Below are 25,364 nucleotides of genomic sequence, written 5' to 3' on the forward strand. Positions count from 1 at the left end.
TGCCATTTTTTTAAAACCAATCACAATCGTCTTGGGTGGCACTAGGTGCCGGACAGAGCCACGGTGCCGCTGCAAAACAGCCTCTGTAAGGACCTTGTTTTGGTGGAACATGTTTACGTTCAAAAGTTGGTTTAGTCGTGCAACAGAAAACTCAGATTGGACAGATAGTCTAGCTAGCTGTCTGGATTTACCCTGCAGAGATCTTAGGAGCAGTTAACCATAGTCCTCAGAAATCCACCAGAGTTTAGAATTACAACACCCCCCCTCCCCCCTTGGTGCCCCCATGTTCAGAAAAAAAACGTAGTGAAAGTGCCCTCTTGGATGCCTCTATAGTAGATATAAAACATGATAATGTGCCCTCCAGTAGAGAAAACTTGATGAAGTGCCCTTCAAGAAAACATGTTGTAGTGCCCTCTAGGGCGGCCTTCCAGTGGAGGAAACAGGATAAAGGGTCATATAGAATGATGGTGAAAAGCACACTACGCACTACTGTACTCTGGATCACATGTTGACTAATCAGTGTAATTAAAGTTGGGCGAATTCCTGTGTGTCAGTGGGTTTATCGAGTGGGTGTCTCGTCTCCCATCGTCAGTGTTTCATTGAATTACGTCGCTGACACTTCCTGTCTGTGGGCTCAATCTTTCCAGACACACACACACACACACACACACATCCCAACATGCTCCACCTGCTCTTTGCATTGATCAAATCTAAACTCTTCTTAATACTGCAGAGATTTTAAAGGGTCAAATCACCCACATTATGACAAGACATGTTTTCTAGCTTACCTCTGGTGGTATCTAGCGATGCAGATACTTTTGTGGTGCTAACAGTATTGAAAAACTAAATTAAAAACATGTCTTCCATAAGCAGTGTCCCTGCTACTCTGGATGATAGCAGTTATAATAAAGAGTATCTATTCAGTAAAAAGAAGGTCCAGTGAAACTGTGTGTGTGGACACATATTCTGGATAGACATATGCGATTATTTTAAAGGCCATTTTCAGTTGAGATAGGGCTGCACGATATGAGCGAAACATGCGATATGTCGTCGGATATTTCAATAACAATATTACTTGCAATAAATAAAAACAGATATTAAAGTGTACTCAGTTCTGCGTTTCTGCTGCTTTCACTACACTGCTAAAATACAACTAATTGCTTGTTGATTGAAAAAAATCTGAAAGAAAAGTATTACCAAGATAATTTTAAACTGAACATTGAAAAGAAGAATGGCTGTTACATTAAAGTGTGTCTTACGCTTGTGTCACAGTCTTCTTGCGATGTGTTTATTGCGTAAGTTGATATCGCCATGACAATAAGAAAACGACTTGTCGTGCAGCCCTAGTTCGGGATCTCCGAATTGCTGCCCAGGCCTCCATTTTATTATTTTCAGACATCACTTGGTACTGATTGGTTAGGTTAAAACTAGTCTCGCATAGCCAGACCTTCCTCCACAGGCATTTCTTTAAAACCAATCACAATCGTCTTGGGCGGCGCTAAGCGCCAGACAGAGCCATGGTGCCTCTGCAAAATAGCCTCAGAAGGAACTTGTTTTGAACAAGTGTACATTCAAAAGTTGTTTTAGTCGTGCAACAGAAAACTCAGATTGGACAGAAAGTCTAGCTAGCTGTCTGGATTTACCCTGCAGAGATCTGAGGAGCAGTTAACCATAGCCCTCAGAAATCCACCAGAGTTTGAAATTACAACAAGAAATCGGAAGGTGATGGACATCGGGCCGAAAAGAGGGACGTCCGGCGGAATTTCTGGTGGCACTCTAGCAATCCTGGAAGTGGAACGTCGTGGTTATAGACTAGGGCAAAACCCATTTCCGACAGCAAAAAAAGATGAACTTGATGTCACACTGAATAATGACATGAAATAACTCTAATTATTAGGCCAATTTTTTTATTCTTCGAGCACTGAAAACAGAATTTCTTTCACTTCACTTCCATCGGGGTGAAAGTAAAGGACTGCCGTAGAGAACCAATCCTGTGAGACTTCAGTGTTCTTCTCAAACCATAAAGACTCTCTTCTCTTGCTCTATCTGAGAGAGAAAAAGGGGCACAACTTGCGTTCTGTAACTCAGGTATTATCTCTCCATAACATACTGTAAAAATATGAGTCTTCAACTCATCAAATGCTCGATGTGTTTATTCCCTGAGCGCTGAGTATTTGCAGGCAAATTTCCACCCTAATATCACTGCAGGTTACAAATAATATGTTTTGTGGTAATTTGGGTCAACCCACTGCTTTGTCTCTTTGTTCACAATAATTCCGTCGATTGAACAGCACATAGACGAACTTCAAACTACAAACGTCATCTGTGCTAACAACAGACGAGACAATAGACAATGTCAAGGATGTTGTTGCTGTATGTTCTAACTTTAATGATATAAACCTGCCCAACTGCATTGCAGTTACTGACAACATTCTCAGTATGTCAACAGCCACACTAGACTGCTGTCACGTCAGTAACTGTTGCTCATCAATATGCATGTCAGGCCCCCATTCTTAAAACTGACTCATGTTGTGTCTTTTGGTGATGCAATCCGTTTTATGGCAGTAGTGTAATAACAGTTGACACGCACACCTGAGCGCGTAGGAAACAAGGAGCGCCAACCGAGCTGCTCTGAATGTTTGTTTTTTTTGGACTAATGGTGGTGTTTTTGAGATTGAGCACCTGGACCCTATTGGTGTTCAGTTATGGCCAGATTTTGTAGGAGGTGTTGAGTTGTTTTTTTTTTAAAAGCAGCTTGGTGGTGAGTGGTGCTCACTCGTGGCTCACTGGGAATGCTGAAGGCAACAGGGCTGAATTCTTGAGAGATTTTTTTAAAGAAGACAACCTGTTACCTGAACGGCACTCGGCTTCTTCCACACCCTCTGCGTCCTTTCATCTCCTGGAGCATGCTGACAAGCACATCCTGTCTGCCTCTTGCACACAAACAGTAAAAACACCATGAGAAGTAAACACCCACCTGAGCCAAAGTCGGACACACCCAAAGCGAGTCCTCGCATACAGTACGCACGCACGCACGTACGCGCGCGCGCGCGCGCACACACACACAAACACACACACGCGCACACACTCTGGCACAGAAACAAGCACAGACAGAGTGAAATAAAAGCTTGTAAATACACCAATACATCAAATCACGTTGGCAACAAACAGTTGTGTGGAATGATGAATTGATGAAAAAGGATTTAGAACACACGTTCCATCATCGCGTAAAGCCAAAAACAAGATTGGCTATGGATTTTTTTGGCCTTTGCTTTGTCTTGTTAAAGCATCATATTCTTTGACATTCAACCTGGGTTCCATTTTGGAGAAGTGGCTGTACTAATAGCAACAAACTGCTAGAAAACTAATCCAGATAATGTATCAAATTACGTCTGTCTGTGTTTGTCCTTTCTTTAAGTGGCTGTTCTCAGTTGTGTGGACAGGAGATCCGGCATTCAGCTCGCTGTGGTGAACTCACATATCGAGACACACACACACTCACACACACACACACACACACACACACACACACACACACACACACACACACACACACACACACACACACACTGCTAAGCCAAAGACCTCTCCTAAAGCCACGCAGGCATTGTGGCCCAGTTTGTAAGCCCTGCCATGTGAAGCGGAGGGCCGGCCGGAGGAAGATGAGGGGTGTTATGGGACGGAAACAGCTGGTGAGAAGCCCAGAGGATATTAATCTGAGGGGGGAGACAGGATGGCAGGAGAGGCCGTCTAATAAAGTATGGTATTACTGCAGCAAAGGTGTGTGTGTGTGTGTGTGTGTGTGTGTGTGTGTGTGTGTGTGTGTGTGTGTGTGTGTGTGTGTGTGTGTGTGTGTGTATATGTCTGTATGTCTGTCTGTCTTCCTGGAGGATTACTGGTGAGCCAGAAAAAAATGTTGGGAGTCTGTGTCCATCTGGCTGCTACCAGCTTTATGCTCTAAATTTTAAAAAGTTCCCCCATCGACATCAACAAATCTGAGGGAATTTTTGGTTTGAGTGCTCTGTTTATAGCTTTTAGGAAATATGTGAACATATCCACTTCATCCGATAAATCCAGCCAAGCACATTTCAAGTTTTACAACCCTTTACACACACACACACACACACACACACACACACACACACACACACACACACACACACACACACACACACACACAAAAGGGGGTTTTAAAATTAGATAAAATAAAGCAATCCAAATTTTCTCTGAGCAATTAAAGTTCTGGTTAAAAGGCAGCGGTGGAAGATGGGAGGGGAAGCTGGGCGGCATCAGTTGCACAGACAGTAATGACGGCGCCACTGCTGTTTAACAATCAAAGATTGGGGGCGGGGGCTCGCGAGGAAGTCTCTCTTCGAAAAATACAGGTGTTTGGTACAATCAAAGCGCAGCTTGCAGAAATGAATGGGTTTGAAGTTGAAAGGGGAGGCAGGAGGAGAGGGGGGCCGTTGTGGTGAGTGAGTGCCTGTATGAGAAAAAAAAATAAGTGACTCAGGAGACAACTGTGGGCCGGTCTCTCCTCCTGGATTTTGAATAATTAACAAGGATAAGGAAGTTGACTACTAGGTGCTTACTGTTTACTTTGTTTGGGGTTTTTTTTCTGCCTCTGGAGGGGAAGTGAGGCTTTAGCCGGCCTAGCTCTCTGGAGGCTGGCGTGTTGGCAGGAGGATTTGTCTGGGACAGTGGTGTGGTTCCCGTGGGACTACAGTAAAGACAAGTCAAACCAGCCAGAGGCCAGTGAATCTAAATCAGAACCAACTTTATATGGTGGGTATCTTGTATACAAAACACATGTCCTTTATTAAGAAAGCTCCCATTAACTCGTACACACAGAAATACAGTTACACACAAACTGTGAATTCAAACTGATGTCTCACGTAAACAATTTTGACCTTCAGGGGAACTAAAGCAAAAGATCCCCAAACTTGTTCCTGACTGATTATTGTAATTAAAAAACAATAGATACTAACAAGCAATAATACTGTGTATTTAGGGTGTGTATGACATGGGAAAATAGTTTCAGCAAAAGAAAAGCGTTTAACTATGTCTGTATTGGCTCTTCATTTATAGCCATCATATGAATAGTTTCTGGAAAAAGATGCTTATGTGCTTTATTGTCCGAAGATTGATACTACTTTCATGTTTGTATGAAACTAGCGCCAGCAGCCAGTTAGCTTAGCTAACTGGAAAAAAGACAGGTAACTGGGGGAAGCAGCTAGTCTGGCTCTGTTCAAGGGTAACAAAATCCACCTGTTATTTTACTAATTAACACGTAATATCTTGTTTGTTTAATCTGTACAAAGTATGACACATTGTGTTATGTGCTGAACTATTTCTTGGCTGGTCGCAGTGACATCCTACTAACCCCTGTAAAACCACAAATTGTTTTTTTACACAATTTATGAATTAAACAAACAAGATTATGACATGTAGGCAACTATGTAAACTAGCCTATGTGACAACTAACTTAAATACATAAGGCTATGTGACAACTAGCTTACATACATAAGGCTATGTGACAACTAACTTAAGTACATAAGTTAAGTACATTACATAGGCTACGTGACAACTAACTTATGTAGCCTACATGATTTAAGTATGTGACATGGGCTAGGTGACAACTAACTTAAGTACATACATTAAGTACATTACATACGCTACATGACAACTAACTTACGTACATAAGGATATGTGACACCTAACTTAAGTACATAAGTACGTTACATATGCTAGGTGACAACTAACTTAAGTACATAAGTTAAGTACGTTACGTATGCTACGTGACAACTAACTTATGTACATAAGGCTACGTGACAACTAACTTAAGTACATAAGTAAGTTACGTAGGCTACGTGATTATTACGTACCAAAAAGTATGTACTTTAGTACATACTTTTGGTTACGGGGACACGGGACACAAACAGTGATCTTCTGGGTGAAAGTCCTCTGATTATTTTGTCCCGTCTATCCATCCACCCTGACCTCCTCCCTACGGGGACTTTGACAGGGCTGTGTTGAACCAGGGAATTTGTGTGTCCACCATGACAAAGGATCCTAATTGACTTTACGTTGGCATTGTTTCTGTGATGGTGGCACGATATGTTAAAATTACGTGCCAGCACCACGGAAACAATGCCAATGGAAGGTAAATTAGGATCCTTTGTCATGGTGGACACACAAATGTAATGTAATGCGGTGTTAAGAGCTTGTGGTCATTTCACATATTTCTGTGAGATCAGGCTGATCTTCTCATCTAACTCTCTAACTCACAGAAAAGCGAATCAGCGTGATTCCCCAAATGTTGTACTATGGTGAATGAGTGGAAAAGCTAATTCATGACCTTGGACATGGTAGTAGACAGAAAAAAACTCACTTGCTTTTTCAACCACATCTAATGGTCTTCATTAGCGGATGGAGTTTGCTCTTTTCTTTTGGGGATCAGTTGTCATGAAAGTATTTTTTCGCAGGGGTCAAACTTTTCACAAATTCTATTTCTATTCTGTCGGCTGAACATAAAAATTCACACCGGAAAAGTTACAAAATGTAAAAAAGCTATACTGTATTTGCATTTTTTTAATCTGTTAAAACACTATTGTCCCACAGTGCAACTCACAATTAAAACAGTTGTTTACAGGAAGAAAAACCAAAAAAAGAGTTTATCGTAAAGCAGCAGCAGCTCACAAAACGCCCAAAACAAAGTGATAAATGAATCAGTGACAAAACATTTCAACTAGCATTTATGAAGTTTTCAAGAATTGCCAAGAATTTGGCAGTATGTTCCAAGATTGCAGCTTGATCATAAGCACACACCCTGTATCATTTAAGTCTTTAAACTGAGTGCCAAACATTGACATTGACATTAGTACATTGTGTGTGCTTTCTGGCATGATGAGTGACGAGTAACCTGTGTAGGTGAACGGGTTTGGTCTGAAGACGACAACAGCGTAAACATGTAAAGTTCAAAAGGTACTGGAGCTATATAAATAGATGCTACTTCACCACATTAAAATTCACAAGGCTTTTGCTGGATTGAACAGTAAATGCCAGTACTCCAGGAAAAGCGTCTTAAGAAAAGAGTTTAAAGAACCACACACATTTGCATGTACACACACAGCATAAACTCTTATACAAAAAAAAATTATGTAAGCAGTGACAGACATAAAAACTGTCAAACAAGCTATCTAAACACATCTAAATCATTAGAAGAATTTGTAAGCCCCTACTTGAATTTGCACTGTAATTAAATGCTATTAAGCAGTCTCTTTCTGATTGTGCTGCATTGTGTTCATGAGGAAATATGCTTGACTATTTAAAGATGTCTGTAAACACCATTTAGACGCAGTGTGTGGTCTTCAATTCAGTGGCCTGATCTCCTCTATGTGTACAAGCACATAATACAGCAAGATATGAGATGCAGAGACATTATACCAATTTCATTTAGACTGCATTTTACACGTGTCAGCAACAAATTTGCCATGTTTAATTCATGTCTGAATATTCTTGCAATCATATCAGATTGCTTTTTGATGTGCTAAAATCTAAGCAGTGGTCCGTTACCGTAAGTAATGTGCTCAGGGAAACAACGTTTCCTCATTAGTGTGATCAGTCTTTATGGCTTGAAGGTGTGTATAAATGTACCACGGCGCGTGCCGATACAAGACTTTGTCAATATTCGCTGATCGCCCTGTGGTTCCATTATATGACCATCATGTAATCAGTTCAAAGTCAGCGTTTGTAAAGTGCTAGCTTCAGAGAAAGAGGAGCAGAGAGGGTAGGAAGTGACTTCCCGCCGGCCTGTCTGTGGTCTCTGTTTGTCAGTTGATTTGAAGCTGCTCCACCAACATGCTGTGACAGGAAAGGAATTAACTCAGCGAGGAGACAAAATTTAAAAAAAAAAAAAAAAAAAAAAAAAAAAAGCCCTTAAAAGAAGATGATGGTAAAAACTATTAAATGTGTGATGCAAATTTAAAGCCACTGAAGTCAAATAAACTATGATATATTCAGTGGTGGAATGTAATGAAGTACATTTACATAAGTGCTGTACTTAAGAACTAATGTTGAGGTACTTGTACTTTACTGGAGTCTTTTCTTTTGTACTTCTACTCCACTACATTTCAGAGAGAAATATTGTACTTTTTACTCCACTACATTCATCTGACAGCTTTAGTTACTAGTTACTAGTAGTACTAGTAGACTAGTAGTAGATTTTTGCACACAAAAGACGTGTTTTGTAAAATACGATGTTTTATTATAAATAAAACTACCCAACAATATATACTGCCCTACAAAACAAAAAGGCAGTGACTGCATTTTTGGTCAAAAATGAGTTATTATCATTTTCATGACATGCAAGGCATCCTTTGTTATGTGACAAAACATATTATCTCAAATGTGTGTCGTTTTGGAGAAAAATGGTAGTCGTTTGTACAGTAACTGCAAAACTGCAGGACTGTTAAGCCCCTGACACACCAACCCGACGGCTGACCGTCGGCAGGAAAGGCAGTCGGACTGATCAGTCGGCTCCCCGAGGTCCAAAAAGTGCCTCAGAACACACTGAAGCGACGCCGTCTTGAGTGTACGTTGATGCGCGTGCGCGAGACGTAATACAAAAAATGAAAACCGGAAATGACAACGCGTCCAATCAGATTGGTGGAGTGAGTCCGACTGCCCTGTCTCCGACCCAGCAAGTCAGGTCAGCCAAAATGAAGGCCGACGGCTCCTCCGACGGACGACAGCACGGACCACACCGAACAGAATCGAGTCACCGACCTCGCCAGACTGTCCGACGGCCGATTATTGGGTTGGTGTGTCAGGGCCATTATTTGTAACGGAGTATGATTACAGTGTGGTATTAGTACTTTTACTTAAAGCTACATTGTGTAAGAATTTCTCTCATCTAGCGGTGAAATTGTATATGACAACCGAATATGAAATTCAAATGAATATTACTTTCTAGCCCTTCCCATTCCGATCGCGTTTCAACTGCTACGGTGGCCGAACCCTAAATTAGCTCTCAGTTTCTCCATCATTTACACGCAGCTCTTCTAGCTACTCCAATATTAACTTTGGTCTTGTTGCTTTGCCTGTCGCGTTGTCATTTTAATTCTCTTTTTCCCTCCCGGCTGGCATTCGTCACGGTGCCACTGAGTCTAAAAGTGCGAAAGGCGGAGGTATGTCCCTCTTTGGCTGAGGTATTTTAAAAATGGAGGCGCTACATGGGCGGCCGTCATTCGAGTGACTCGCCTGTATTTATTCTGAATGATTCTACATGGCAGATTCTACGCTTATGAGAATACTTTGATTAGTTGGTGGAAGTAATTACACATGAATGAGCACATATCTGTGAAAGAACAAAGGGTTTTTTGTTAAGAATCAACTCAAAAAATTACACAATGTTGATTTAAGTAAAGGATCTGAGTAACTTCTTGCAACACTGGACATATTACAAGACTTGCAAGCTGGGAGAAATGTAACATTTGGCATTATGTAGCAGTTCAATCGTCATATTAAACACAGTTCATACTCATGAGAGATACACAACTGTTTTCTCTGAATGGTTCAGGCTGTTCAATAAGCTGAACTGGTGCACTGTTTGTTCGGCAAAGTAAGATCCCCAGATTTGCGTACTGCGCCTGTGTTTTGGCCCGGGCCAAACCACCTCTCAGGAGTGTCCGCAATCAAAGGATTTCCAGGTCTCAACCCTCTGATTCACAGGCTGCAGTCACCACGCTGAGCACGTTACTGCACCGACACAGTGTAGAGGTTGATCTCCATTTGGAGTATCACATAAGACATCACGATGAGTTACCAAATCTCTTGAGTTTGTCTTTATTTATGTCAGGTATTCATTACAGGTGCTGTAGAAATAAAAGTAGAATACTTATGAGTGTATCATTCATTTCTTAGACCAAATCTCATCTCCTCATGTCGACTTGGAATAGGTTGTAATTTGACCAACAACAAGAAAATACTTTACCTGAACAAAGCTGAAGTAGGTTTTATCAAACTGCTGCGTCAAATGTCAATCATGTTAATGGGTTGCAATAGTTTCTTTTTCAATTCTTTTTTTTTTTTAACTAACTCACTAAATCTTCATGATATTTATCTAGATGTATGTACATTTTGATAAAGTAAAAAACTACATTTTCAACTGATACACAGCAGGGGTATTTGAACTCTCACATGTCATGGGCGGAAGGTGCTTCTGTTTAACATTTTGCTCTTTGGATCTTTGTGTTGTTGAATCGTTGACACTGGAAGAACAATTCAGATCATTTACTACTCTATAAAAAATATATTCCATTCTAAGTGAAAGTCCTGCATTGAACATTTTTTAATCGAGTAAAACTACAGATGTATTAGAAACTAAATGCACTTAAAGTATCAAAAGTAAAAGCACTCGTTATGTAGGGTGACCCCTGTGTTACAGCATAGTAGTAGTAGTAGTAGTAATAGTAGAATAACGTTTTAAAAAATGATGTTAAAAGGGTGCCAGGCACCCCTAAAGCTCTGATCCTAGACCACACTCTATAATTTACAAAGACCCAACAATCCCTCCCCCACCAAAAGCAAGCATTTGGTGCGACAGTGGCGAGGAAAAACTTCCTTTTAACAGGCAGAAACCTCGGACAGACAAATTGGAACCTCTTTTGATAGATAAGTGGATTTATGGCAACTCTGACCGGGGGCGATTTTAACCCTTTTATATAATAAATAATTGCTGTAAAAATAAATAAGTCTGTGTTACTCTATCGTGAGCTAAGGAGTTCTGCCCTAGGAATATCACAGCATTGTGAAACTAAACCCAGAATTTAGATGTCAAGATCATTCCGAAAAAAAAATTCAATCTATAATTCATATATCAAAAGTTATTGATACTGCATTTTGGAAATGTCTGCTTTCCCATGGATACTACCCATTTGTAAAACCACCTCCCCTTTGTAGTAATGGCCCTGTGGCTCAGCATTAAAGGACGTTTTCAGTCATTGTTGGTGACTTTTTTTCTAGTTACATAATTCAGTGTTTCCCCTACCATGATGGTCCAAAATGATGTTAAGATGCACAGTTAGCACAGAAGAATAACATTTAAAAAAAAAAAGATGTTAAAAGGGTGCCAGGCACCCCTAAAGCTCTGTTCCTAAGAACTTCCTTTAAACAGGGAGAAACCTCGGACAGGCAAACTGGAAGCTCTTTTGATAGGTAGGGTCCGGGACCAAACTTTAGAACAAGTTCACTTTTGGCACCTCTGGCTCTGACAGACTGTCCCGTCGATCCTCGTGTTTCACCCAACGCGGCCGTTTCCTCGCCTTCGGCCGAGGAGGGCGCATCTTCAGAGGGGGAGACGGCCCAGCAGCAGCGGAGCCTGGAGGACTCTAGACACGCAGCCTATCATAAAGTTTGTCACTACTGAGAGTGCTGCTTACCTGTGCGCCGAAACAGCCGCAAATGCTTCACTTGGACCGTCTGCGATGGAGAAAATCAGATGAAATGTGATGAGGATATTATTTTTTTCTGTGCACGTTTTTTTTCCGACGAAGCAAGAGAAGAAGCAGCTGAACTGAGACCGAGTTTCTCCAACCCAAGGTGCATTTATTCCAAAAAGAAAATAACAGCAGTAGCAGCCTAAAAAGGACAAACAGGTAACTCGGGAATTTTAATTTGCTATCACTGCGACCTACGTTATGGCGTTACTATCTGTTTGAATGATCAGGATTATAAATGAAGTCATTTTTATTAACTTTACCAAAAACTCCTGTATTAATAATGTATTAAAGTGTAGGCACGTCCTATAGGCTTCAAGTCTTTCACAGGGAACCATAGTTTATATATGAGATACAGTCATTTCATATTGAACGCAGACAAAAGAAGGGGGGGGGGGGACATAAGTTAAAAAAAAAAACAGAACATTTAGTAAATAGCCTACACATACGCACTAAACCTCCTTTGACTTGGAGACATATATTAAAAACACCAACCCTCCATTACCCACAAAGAGACGATAAGAGCTGCAATTAAACCTAAAAAATATATATTGTCATTTATTCTTTACAGGTTGAGTTGTCATTCTTGTCCTGTTTGCTGTATTTTGGAGATTGTAGTTAACACATTCATTTGGTTAAAAAAAAAAAAGTTCAATGTTATAGCAGATAAAACAGGAATGTGTGTGGAATATAAGAATATAAAGTGTTCAGGTAAAATAACAAGGGGATAAGTGTGGATTATATTCAACTTCTGCAGCAAAAAGTCAACAGGCTTAACCTGTAGGTGTGGAGGCTCTCTATGATTTACTCAGACACAAATTATGCAGATTCTCTGTCTTAAAAAAAAATTTTTTAATAATGTTTCACAAGCAAACAATTAACACATTATGGGCAATCACACCTGTATGTGTTTGATAGAATAAAGGAATTAGGGCTGCAACTAACGATTATTTTCTTTGTCCATTTATCTGTCGATTATTTTCTCGATTCATCCATTAGTTTGGTCTTTAAATAGGGCTGGGCTATATATCGATATTATACCGATGTGTTGGACTGGATATCGCCTCAGATTTTGGTTCGTAACATGCCATAAGTTTAGTCTTTTCCTGGTTTTAAAAGCTGATGTCATTTGCTGAACTTACCAGACTGTAGCTGTTCTGTTATTTGCCTTTACCCACATTGTCAATATATCCACATTATTGGCGATTATTTATCTAAAATCTAATTGTGTAAATATTTTTGTGAAAGCACCAATTGTCAACCCTACAATATGGCCGCGATATCGATATCGAGGTATTTGGTCAAGAATATCGTGAAATCCGATTTTTTCCATATCGTCCACAGCTCTATCTATAAAATGTCAAAAAATGGTGAAAAATGTGGATCGGTATTTCACCAAAAAGCCCAAGATGGCGTCCACAAATGTCTGGTTTTGTCCACAACTCAAAGATATTCAGTTTACTGTCACAGAGGAGAGAAGAAACTAGAACAATATTCACATTTAACGAGCTGGGATCAGAGAAGTTTCACTTTTTCATACAAAATTATGAATCGGTGTGTGTGTGTGCGTGTGTGAGACTAGAAAAAAATCACATTCAAGAAGGTGGAAGCAGAGGTTTCACTTTTTTTCCATAAAAAAACGATAAATCGATGATCAAAATATAGCGGGCGATTCATTTAATAGTTGACAGCTAATCGATTCATCTTTGCAGGTATAAAAGGAATCAAATCTGTACATTCATGCGGTTGAGAAAATGTGCCCTACACTCATTGCTGCAGTTTGTTTTAGATTGTGGTCTGATGTCCTTATACTGCAGTAATGTAGACCGCTGTAATGTTTGTTGCCATGTTCCCTAAAGCAAGAATCCCCAGGGAACCCTGGGAAACTGATTCAAACTGCAGAATAAAGAAGGACTTGCTGGAATGTAACAATAAAAGACAAATTTGTAGTAAATGCAACGGAGGGAGAAGATTTTGAATTCAGAGATGGATAATTTACTTTAAACATTAAAAAGTGCACATGATGGGATTTGATATATTGACGTGTTGAATATGAAGAAGTGTGTGTCTGCACATCAATCTGGATCTGGAATGTCTGACTGTAGTTTTCATTCATTCTCTTTGTGTAAAAAGGGTTTTTATTCAAATATGCCACGGTTTAAGTGTGGTCAGTGGTGTAGTCTACGTGATACGCAGGTATACACAGTATACTCACTAAGAAAGCTCCAGGATTTCCATATACCCACTTAAAAATGCACAATGACATACAACAACATACTTTCCATCATATTTTTGACATATTTTGAATTGTCATGCGTGTTGTTGTTTTTTTTTTGCATAGGCTAAATAAAAGGTATTTCAGCTGTGAATTGGTGCATAAACGTGTATGAAAATGCAGGAAATTAAGTCTTTGACACCCAGACCCCACCCCCCCAAAAGTCCCATTCTGGCCCATACATATACATATACAGTACAGTATACCCACTACAATACATTAGACTACACCATTGAGTGTGGTGATTGATCAAGTACAAGCCTTTATAAGATATATATGCAGTAGTGGAACAAAGTTCAAATACTTCACTGCAGTAAAAGTGGTATAACTACAAGGTAAAATACAAGTCATGCATTTCAAATTTCACGTAGTGAAAGCATAGACGTATTAGCGGCAAAATGTACTTAACATATGAAAAATAAAAGTGCCAATATGCAGAATGGCTCATGTCAGTGTTATACTATCGTATTATTGGATCATTGTCATCGATGATTTTTATGAATATGTACACAGTACTTTAATCTTGTACTTGGTTGAGGTGAAGCTAATTTCAACTACTTCCTACAGCCAAAAGGCATCATCATTTGTTATAAACCCATGTTTGTATGTTGTAAAATGTATGTATGTAACGTTTAAATCAGAAAAGTAACTATAAATGTTAGAAGAAAAGTAAAAGGTACTATATTATATAGATACTGTATAAAGCAGCATTAAAATGGAAATACTCAAGTGTACTTAAGTACTTGAGTCAATCTTAGGAACTTTCCACCACTGTACATGTATATAGATATACACATCTTGATATTTTTTTTAATTAGTAAAACAAATTTTAACTTTAACTTTCACCTTTATTATTTTAACATTATTTTTGTGGCTGTCATTTTCTAAATACAATGCTGTCTGTACGGTTGATATTTATTCTCTGTGTCCATTAAAAACATGAATACTGGTGGCCGGGTTGGCTCAGTGGGTAGAGCAGGTGCACATATACTGAGAGGTTTATGCCTTGATGCAGAGGTCCAGGGTTTCGACTCCGACCTGTGACGATTTCCTGCATGTCTTCCCCCTCTCTCTCCCCTTTCTAACCTGTCCTGTCCATTAAAAAAAAAAGGCGGAAAAGCCCAAAAAATAATCTTAAAATAAAAGAATAAAAAGAATACTGAAACAAACGTAAACCAGCACATCAGTTGTACAAAGAAATTCCCTTTGCAGGACTTGGGAGCAACAAAAGTGCAGTCTGTTTTTGAAACATTTGAAGTGAAAATCAGGTGCATCACGTTCGCACGTGATGTGCAGTGGGTTGATAATGGAGAGAGGAGGGATTTAAAAATGCTCTTAATAAAGCTGGTGTCGCGAGAACTGCCGTTTTAATTAGTAAAATATGTAGCAGAAATGCATTTGATACAATTGTGTATGGCTAAGTGTCATACAGACTCTCCTAAATCACAGAGGATGTCAAGCTGTCATCCATAGCTAAACTATCGGTGCACTTCATCATACAGGGGGAAGTGCAGAGGAACCGATTAGCAGAGATCAGCCTTCCATCTCCAGCTCTGTATCTCACCGACTTAACCTTCTAACTCAGGCGTGCAAATGGCATTTGCATTTAAAATCCAGTCATAGCATTTTATAAATTCAAAACTGCTTTCTAGTCTACATAAAAGTTAGTTTCATTCCTCTTTTGATATTGTCATTTATTGTTTACAGGTTGAGTTTTCATTCTTGTCCCGTTTGCTGTATTTTGGAGATTGTATTGTAGTTAACACATTCATGTGGTTAAAAAAAATAGTTCAATGATATAGCAGATAAAACAGCAATATGTGTAGAATATAAGACTATAAAGTGTTCAGGTAACAAGGGGGATAAGTGTGGATTAAATTGAACTGAGGCTCACTTTCTATGCGATGGGGTATGATTTACTCTGACGCAAATAATTGTGCAGATTTTCTGTCTTAAAAACTTAGTTTGAATCATTTAAATGTATTTGTTTCACAAGCAAGCAATTAACAAATTATGGGGAATCACACCTGTATATGTTTTATAGAAAAAAAGGAAGGTGTGGCTGGCTTTTTCATTTAAAATCCAGTCATAGCATTTTTATGAATTCAATTTTTTTTTTCTGATCTAAATAAAAGTTAGTTTCATTCCTCTTTTAATATTGTACCCACCAGATCTTTTTTTTTACCGGTTTGAGGTCAGACTTTAGGCATTAGACCATTTGTTTGTGTTTAAGTATGCATGTGCTGATTTTGAGCATTTTCCATTACACGTCATTTAGCCGATGCTTTTATCCAAAGCAACTTCCAATTGCTATATATGTCAGAGGTCACACACCTCTGGAGCAATTAGGGGTTAAGTGACTTACTCACGCTCATTGGTTGATGTATCGCAGTGGGAATCAAACCCAGATCTCCCACCCCAAAGGCATATGTCATATCCACTGCGCCATCACCCACACATGGGCACAGAGCAAAGGACAGAAAGGTTGAATTTGAACAGAAAAGTGTTTGAATTTGATCATGCTACACTCTGACAACTGACCTGACCCCCTGTGTGTGTGATGTGCTCCACTCTATCCTTCTTGTCCTCCGAGCAGGTTAACAACCCTCTGAGGACAAAAGATGCACCGGCGAGTCCAAGCAATGTTTCACAACACTCCTACTCAAAAAGTGATATTACAAAATTTCATTTTAGACATTTATTTACTATTTTATTCATATATTAAGCTACTGTTGTGAACCCAAGACTTTTGTAAACTCATTTCAAGCACCAAAACAATTGAGTGTAGATATGTTTTCACAAGAGATTTGATAAATATTTCCGCTTTGGCGCCAGATTATCTCTTTATACAATTGCTCTGGAACAATTTTGGGCATCACTATACAGAAAGCTGAGCTTGTTCTGAACATTTTGATATGAAACACATGGGGATCAGGTTATATGCAAAAACTCTTAAAAGGAGAATTCAAGAAGATATCTAAAAGTGCCCTTAGAGCTCAGAGGGTTAAAACAAACGACTTGTAAATGCCATTTGACCCAAACTGGTGGGTATGGAGTGTCCACAGACAGTCAGTGTCACTGTTTAAACTGGGTTATTCTACGTGTGGGATGAGATTAGATAGACTTTATTGATCCCAAATTGGGAAATGTCAGTCACACATACAGAATATACAAGAAATAATAAATAGTATAGAATACAAGAACAACTATTCAAAAATAAAGATAACAAAATACAAAGAAAGAATGTGCAAACGTATATACAAGTGGCAGATAAAAATGTAAAACCTACTTAAATAGTATTTATAAAGATGTAAGTAAAAAACAGTATTTGTGGAAGTTGCACCATAGTGCAGTATTGTGATGTATATGTGTCTTATCTAACACTCAGTGATGAAGTGTTAAAAAGTTGTATTTCCTGTGGTAAGAATTATTTCTTGCAGAGGTCTGTGCGACACAGAAGCTGTCGGAGCCTCTCTGTCGGAGAAAAGTGCTCTGCTGTTGGACCAGTGTGGGGTGGAGAGCAGTTGGGGGAATGTAACTAAGTACATTTACTCAAATACTGTACTTAAGTACAAATTTGATGTACTTGTACTTTACTGAAGTCTTTTCTTTTCATGCCATTTTCTACTTCTTTTTTAAGATAATTTTTTGGGGGCTTTTCCCTTTTATTATAGTGACAGTGAATAGACATGAAAGGGGGAGAGAGAGATAGGGGATGACACTCAGCAAAGGGCCGCAGGTCCGATTCGAACCCGGGCCGCTGCAGGACTCAGCCAACATGGGGCGAACGCTCTTACTGGGTGAGCTAGAGGCAGCCCCGCCATTTTCTACTTCTACTCCGCTACATTTCAGAGAGAAATATTGTACTTTTTACTCCACTACATTAATCTGAATGCTCTAGTTATTTTACAAATTAAGATTTTTGCACACAAAACACATGTAGTTTATAAAATATGATTTTTATTATAAATTAAACTGACGGCCTACAAGTCCAGCTAAAATGATTAGACAATTAAACAGCTGATGGACAGAACTGTTTCTAAAATGTAAGTGTTTTTCTGCATTGAGTACTTTGACTTTAAAACTTTAGGTACATTTTCCTGATGATACTTACATACTTTTACTTAAGTAACATTTTCAATGCAGAACTCTTACTTGTAATAGAGTATTTTTACAGTGTGGTATTAGTACTTTTACTTCGTCCACCGCTGGTGGAGAGTGTGGTCGGGGTTATCCGTGATGGATAACAGTTTGTTCAGTGAGCTCCTCTCTACCACAGCTTCAAATGTCTCCTGTTTGCCAATAACGGAGATAGAATGGGAGACTTGTGCTGGGTAGAATGAGGATTAAACTGGGCCTGTAAATCATTCTGGAGAATGGATCTCAAAATGTATTAATGCAAACTTTAAACTAGAGGTAGGGACAAAAATCAATAAAGGAAAGTATTGCGATATTTTCCATGGCAACACTAGTCTGTAATCGCTACACGGACGCCATGTATTGATCTTTTATCATATTTTAAGAATTTTACTTGTTGGTACTAGAATAATAAAATCCTTTGCTTTTTTAGTCTACTAGAACAAACAGGGAAATGTATCTTTTTAGGTAAAACAGATGTTGACAAAGACTTCCTTTGGGTCATATTTGAAGTTGGAAAAAAGTTAATAAATTGCAATATATCGCAGAATATCGCAATGTGTTTAAAATTGCAATATATCGCAGAATATCGCAATGTGTTTAAAATTGCAATAATATCGTATCGTGACATTAGTATTGTGATAGTATCGTGGGGCCTCTGGTGAATCCCAGCCCTAGTTTAAACTAGCAGATTAGCATTTTGAAAAAGGGTGTGCAATGTTGGAAAGCCTAATCAGAACAACAACAACAAAAAAGTAGGGCTGCACGATATGAGGAAAATATGCGATAATGTTGATGAATATCGCGATAACGATACTACTTGCGGTAAATAAACAGATATTAAAGTGTACTCAGTTCTGCATTTCTGCTGCTTTCAGTATTCTGCTAAAATACAACACATTGCTATTTGATTTAAAACAAATGAAAGGAAATCATTTCCAACATTCTTTTATTAAACAAATTGAACATTGGATTGAATACAAAAGGCACCACTAAAAAAAGAATGACAGTTACATTTTAAAGTGCAGTTTTCTGCTGATATTTTCTTTCAACTAACACGTAAAAAAATCTCTGAGTGTCTTTCGCAATATGTCGCAGCCTTTCGCAAAGTGTTTATTGCACCAGTTGATATCGCTATGACAATAAAAAAAAATTAAAAAAAAACGATACAGTGTGCAGTCCTACAAAAAAGTAAAATTGTTGTTTTTTTTAACTCAGGAAAACTGCACTCCTTGTAGTGTTTTCATTTAAAAAATGTAAGAGAGAAGTTAGCTCCCTCTTGGTGCCTCTTCCCGATGGCAGACTTGTAAACAGGGGGCTGTGCTGGGTCTTGGTCGGGCAGGTTTTATGACCAGAGCTCTGTCATTGCTCTGTACCACCCTCCTCCCCCTCCCGCCCCATGCTGCCGTCCCCCTGCCTGGGGGCCCCCCCTATGCCAGCTGTTTCCCCTGGGAGCTCGTAGCGCTCCCAGCACTTTGGCAGACAGAGGAGGATGCTGCTGTCTTCGCTTGTTTACGGTTATGTCAGTAAGAGCGAGCCATTCCGCTGTGCGTCTGAGTCGCATTCCCAAAAAATTACAGAGCAGTAGCTCTGGCTCCAGGCCGCCATGGTATAAATCAGCTTGACCTTTAACACCAGACATTTTATTAGGGAATTCCAAGCTAATTGCTTTACGATTTCATTACAACTAGAAAGCATCTCTCGGAGTTGATTTGACCGATCCTTTAAAAAGGACGTGTACTCCTCTTGGGTTTGGCCGTATTGACTCAACAACAACGCTCCACCTGCCTCTGGTAGGGCTGCACAATATGTTGTCTTCTTATTGCCATCGCGATATCAACTGGCGCAATGATCACATCGCGAAAAGCTGCGACATGTCGTGAAATACACTCAGAGATTATTTGTGTTAGTTGAATGAAAATATCAGTAGAAAACTGCACTTTAAAATGTAACTGTCATTCTTTTTTTGTGGTGCCTTTTATATTCAATTCAAATGTTCAATTTGTTCAATAAAAGGGTTAGGGTTAGAGAAGTTGTATTTGTAGGGTTAGGTTAGGGTTAAATGTATTTGTTGTATTTTAGCAGAACACTGAAAGAAGCAAAACTGAGTACACTTTAATATCTGTTTATTTATCGCAAGTTATATAATTATCGTGATATTCATCAACGTTACCGCATATTTTCCTCACATCGTGCAGCCCTACTTTTTTGTTGTTGTTCTGATTCTAGAGCCTAATGATTAGGCTTTCCAACATTGCATACCCTTTTTCAAAATGCTCATCTGCTTGTTTAAACTAGGGGTGGGATATTATCACAATACTTATGTCACAATACGATATTATTGCGATTTTAAACATATTGCGATATTCTGCAATATATTGCAGCATTGAGCAGAATACTGAAAGCAGCAACAACGCAGAACTGTGTACACTTTAATATCTGTTTATTTATCGCAAGTAGTATTGTTATCGCGATATTCAACAACGTTATCGGATGTGGCATATTTTTCTCATATCGTGCAGCCCCACCTCTGATGGATCTACAGATATATCAGACAGGATGGGTGTCTTCCACTGGAGCTTGACCTCTTGTTTCATCAGCTAACTTTGTGCAGTTTGCTATGTCAGCTCACAACAAGTGATCTCAAGACTAAGATACGAGCCTCTACAGCCTTCTTTACTGTTTCCTGCTGTAAAGATAATTGCAGATGTTCGAGGATGGGGGTGTGGTGGATGTCAACAAGGTAGTTTGGGGCTAGGACATGTTTGGAGACGAGCACAGGTCTTGTAGGCTGGTAGCCTTTTGTCATAAATTTCCACAGACTTGTCTAACTTTAACAAGCTTTGTGTCACCTTAGGAAAGCAGAGCCCCCTCCTTGTGTGTTGGGGACAGGATGCTGTTTCAGAGCGTGTGCCCATAATTATTATACCATAACTTAAATAAAAGTGATTGTTCATGTCATGTCATTGTTGGTTACCCATTCTCAGGCTCCTGAATGCCATCAGTCTGCAACTGTTGACGCTTTCTGCCGCCAGTGTGTAAGAGGCGGGCCGTTTTACGGGGTTCCTTTTGTAACTTGCCTGGAGGTCTGTTGTTGTAAATCATGTGTGATTCATAAAAAACAGGTTCTCGTGTCTGCCAGGTTTCATCTCCACAAACCTCAGAGACGTACAAATAGACTTTGGCCTGCAGCCATACCTCCCTGGAACTTCTTCCTTTACCAAACTGCTCCCCTGTCAACACTCCCCTTCACTCTTGTCCCTCCCCCAATCTCACCAGCATTTATTCCCCCCCTTGCTGCCTTTGCCTCTGCACAAGGCCCAATGATGTTGTTTTCTTTGCGCTTGTCTTTGACTGTCCTCCATGGGAAGTACCTGGCAGCGGATGCATGTGGCAGGCTTCTGCCTGGACACGTCTGTCTCTATCCCCCCCCCCCTCTCTTCTGTCTCCTCGGCCACGCAGCGTGAGAACTGCAGTATCCATGGCGATGAAGAAGGTGTGCTTGGGGTTTTAAATGTTGTAGACAGGAGGATTTAGGCCTGAATGAATGCACTTCTGAAGTTCAGAAGCGTTAGATCAGCAGAAGCTGAGTAATTTCAAAGCCTTTCAGATTGGGAAAAAAAATGACCACAAGACTTCAAAGTCTTTGCATGTGGTTCAGTAAAGTGATTGAGAAAATGCAACTGAGTGAGGAAGGCTGACTTGACAACAGATTTGAAGACATTACAGGTTGTCTGTTCTTTCTTTTTGCAGGTTTTTTCGACGCATCGCCATCCCACTATGTGCTAATCTTCCCAGCACGACCCGAAAAATAGTGACTAGCACTTTGAGTGGCCGACCTCATCAACAGTCCTGCACCGGCACCAGCTTCTCTCATGGCCCACCCTTACGAGCCTTGGTTACGGACAGCACCACCGAGTGGCAGCTCAGAAGACATGAACATCCCGTCCTGGTGGGACCTCCACAGGGACGTCCAACCGGGGAGCTGGATAGACCTGCAGACAGGGCAGGGTGTCGGCTTGCCTTCAGTAAATCCTGGGGGCTCCATGGGGTTGCAGCATTCTTTAGGGCCCTACGGATCGGACCCCCAGCTGTGCACCCTGCCTCCAGCTCAACTCAATCCAGCCTCGCACTCTTCTCACCTCTACCCCCAGGATGGCTTCAAGATGGAGCCACTGGCCCCTGAAATGCTGCAGCAAGAACCATTCTCCCTGGACGAACCACAGGAGAACGCCGTCTCAGCCCGGCCCAAGCCCCAGCGCCGCTCCTCTTCCAGAGGTGCCGGCCAGACAGCGTGTCGCTGCCCTAACTGCGTCCACGCTGAACAGCTGGGCCAGAGCACCGACGACAGCAGGAGGAAGCACATGCACAACTGCCACATCCCCGGCTGCGGCAAAGCCTACGCCAAGACCTCCCATCTGAAGGCTCACCTGCGATGGCACAGCGGGGACCGGCCGTTTGTCTGCAACTGGCTCTTCTGCGGCAAGAGATTCACGCGCTCCGATGAACTGCAGCGCCACCTTCAGACGCACACCGGTGCCAAGAAGTTCAGCTGCGCATTGTGCCCTAGGGTGTTCATGCGCAATGACCACCTGGCCAAGCACATGCGCACGCACGAGTCGCCGCCAGGACATGGGGAGGAGAGGATAAATGGAGACGGGAGGATGGAGAAGGGCTTTGATACACCTACACCTCCGTCATCCTCAAATGTGTCTGCGTCCGATGCCACAGAGCCTCCGCTGAAGCTGAAATGTGAGACAGACCCCTCAGTCTCCAGCGTGACAGGGCAGTCCGGCTAATTTCATCACTTTCAGAAGAGTTTTTTTTTTCGCAGTTAAAGGTTAACATGTGTTTCCCTCTATGTCATAGAGGTGTCATAGTTTTACGATAGAATAGAGAATAGAAAAAAAGGTTTGGACAAACTTTCACTGATGAAAGTTGGACGGAACAGAAAGTGTTTGTCTGTGGTCCTGTGGATGTATCAACTGGGCTAACTCAGTGATATTCTAAATGTTATAGGACACAGAAATAAACAGGAATTTTACAGATTATGTGGATAAAACTTTCCTCTGTTTACTCAAAGTGAAAGGCGGCTAAGGAGGCGACCAAGCTGAAGCAGCAGCTGGACTTCCATTGCTGCTAGAGCTACCAGCAGACCAAGACACTGGGATGAGATTAACTGAAGGTGGCATGCTAACTTGTTTACAATGAAATGAATCAAATGTGCTACTAAGTATTGGAGAAATGCTTGTCTCCAACACAGTTTAATATACCAATTCCAAAGGCAGCATGCTTTGGAACAGAGAACAAATGAGACAGAGATACTTTGTTTTTGTCTCAGACTGTCACCATATGTGTGTAGCCTACTGAGCAACTTGTGGTACAAGAATACAGTAAGACACTGGAATACAATACAGCATTTTGTCAGTTCATGCCAGAAAACTGGGTGTGTGTGTATGTAGGTATGCAAGTAATTAAAATGGTACATACACAAAATGAAAGTACAACAGACAATAATGTACTGTTACAGCAAGTTATAATATTATAATATATAATATACAAAAATGGGAATTCTGTGCACTACAAAGGCTCGAATTTACCAAAAAGTTGTGCGTTTCTGTTGCAACTCTAGTTATGGTGGCAAAACACTTATTAATGAGACTGATCTCACAGTAGGAGAATGTGAACACTGGTTCAGGTTCGCAGATGGAACAAGAAACATTAAGTGTGACAATGATGTAAAAAAAGGTAAACTCACAATTCACAACTAAATGAAGCGGAAAAATGCAAAGCGGTCAGGGCCGCTGAGGCCCTCCACTACTGGCAGGTGAGAACAAGAAGATAAAGTTGAGCTTCATGATCACCAAAGCAGGACATGGAGAGAAAATGCTGCCCGGTCAAATGAATTGTTTTGCTACCTAATGACAGCAATCATATTTGGCAAAAAAACACCTCTCCACTAGTCCACCCTTTCAACACTACAGGCTGTTGGGTAGTACAGTGGTGTCTGCAGTCACAAGATTTAAAGAGTAACTTCGTTTTTTTTTCAATCCTCATCTCCTATTTTCTATGTTTTTGTGTCTAAGTGACTGATGGGAACAACAATCTTTGACATTGGTCCAGTATTAAGCAAGACTGCTGCAGTCGGCAGTCAGCGAAACAAGCTACAATGTAAGTTATTGTACCTTCAAGTGTCTGACAACATTATGGAAAGGATTTTTAAGGAGGTCGACCTTTCTGTTAAAGAGTAAGATCCCTTTTTTAAACAAAAAAACATCCACAAAAATGCTATCGCTAAACCCACCAGACTCCATGTAAATAAACAGTGATTCTATCATCGTAAAACACACTTCACTCAAAGTCAACAGAAACAAAATAAAACTTTTAAAAGCCGTTTTGGTTCGTCTTTCCACTTTCCCAACAATCATAACTCTGGTTTGGTTGAAATAAACACATAGTTTATTGATTTACATGTGAAAATATGCTGGCTCTATACATGCTAAAAGTATTGTTTATTTAAATGGAGACTGATGGGTTTAACGATAGCTGTCTCGGAGCTGTTTCTGGTTAAAGAAAGAGGATTTTACGCTTTAAAAAAAGTTTTATCTCAGTAGGGATCATTTTCATAATGTTGTCAGACACTTTATAATAACAATCTGAGCCTGTCAGAGGCAAAAAACACATTTTTAGTGGACGAAATTGACAATGCACATTTACCCTACAATGCATTGCAGCCCAGTTCGCAGCTGTCGTTCTCGCTCAATACGGGACTAATTTCAAAGATTGTAGTTCCCATCAGTCACTTACACACAAAACCATAGGAAAATGGGTCTTGGTTGAAAAAACCCGAAGTTACCCTTTAAAGCTGCACTAATCATTTTTTTTATATTAACAATATATTTTAGAATATTTGAGCTCATTGTTTTGGTTTTCTGGCCTGCAGCTTTACTGTTTTGGTTCAGTCGCTCGCTTTCATCAACTTTAGCATCTTTATACAACGATAATATGACAGTGTTGTATTTACAATTTGTTCTGCTGCCACCAAGTGGCCAAAAAAAAAATGCTGATACTGCTTTTCATTTCACAAATGTGCAACAGAAAATATTTTAAGAACGTTGCTTAAAGGCATACTATGTAACTTTTCCCTCTTCAGTCCCCCTACAGTTTGTCTCATTGGAACTACAGCCGCGCAAGCTGTAGTTCCAATGAGACAACCTGTAGGGGGACCAAAGAGGGAAAAGTTACATAGTATGCCTTTAAATTCATGCCTCAAAAGGTTCAGGTGGTGGTGGAAGCAGAAGGTTGTCCTAACAAAACCATCCAGGTGTACCTCATTAAGTGGGTTTATACTAGGAATCGACCTATACTGGTTTTTGAAGGCCGATACTGATTATTAATAGGCTAGTTAATGAAACCGATAACCGATATTTGGAACCAATATGCATTTTACAGTG

General features: G+C 40.2%; 1 protein-coding gene across 1 annotated transcript; it reads left to right on the top strand.

Annotated features, from left to right (window-relative positions):
- Positions 1-11,393: 11,393 nt before the first annotated feature.
- Positions 11,394-23,469, top strand: sp6 (Sp6 transcription factor). The gene is made up of 2 exons (XM_031284666.2): positions 11,394-11,657; positions 21,664-23,469. The coding sequence occupies exon 2, from the start codon at positions 21,786-21,788 to the stop codon at positions 22,707-22,709; it is 924 nt and encodes a 307-aa protein (XP_031140526.1). The 5' UTR covers positions 11,394-11,657; positions 21,664-21,785; the 3' UTR covers positions 22,710-23,469.
- The last annotated feature ends 1,895 nt before the right edge of the window (positions 23,470-25,364 follow it).

The sequence above is a fragment of the Sander lucioperca genome, chromosome 4 (genome assembly GCF_008315115.2).
Source record: "Sander lucioperca isolate FBNREF2018 chromosome 4, SLUC_FBN_1.2, whole genome shotgun sequence".
Taxonomy (NCBI): domain Eukaryota; kingdom Metazoa; phylum Chordata; class Actinopteri; order Perciformes; family Percidae; genus Sander; species Sander lucioperca.

Coding starts and splice junctions, on each gene's coding strand:
- sp6 (XM_031284666.2), top strand. CDS start 21,786: ATGGCCCACCCTTACGAGCCTTGGTTACGGACAGCACCACCGAGTGGC.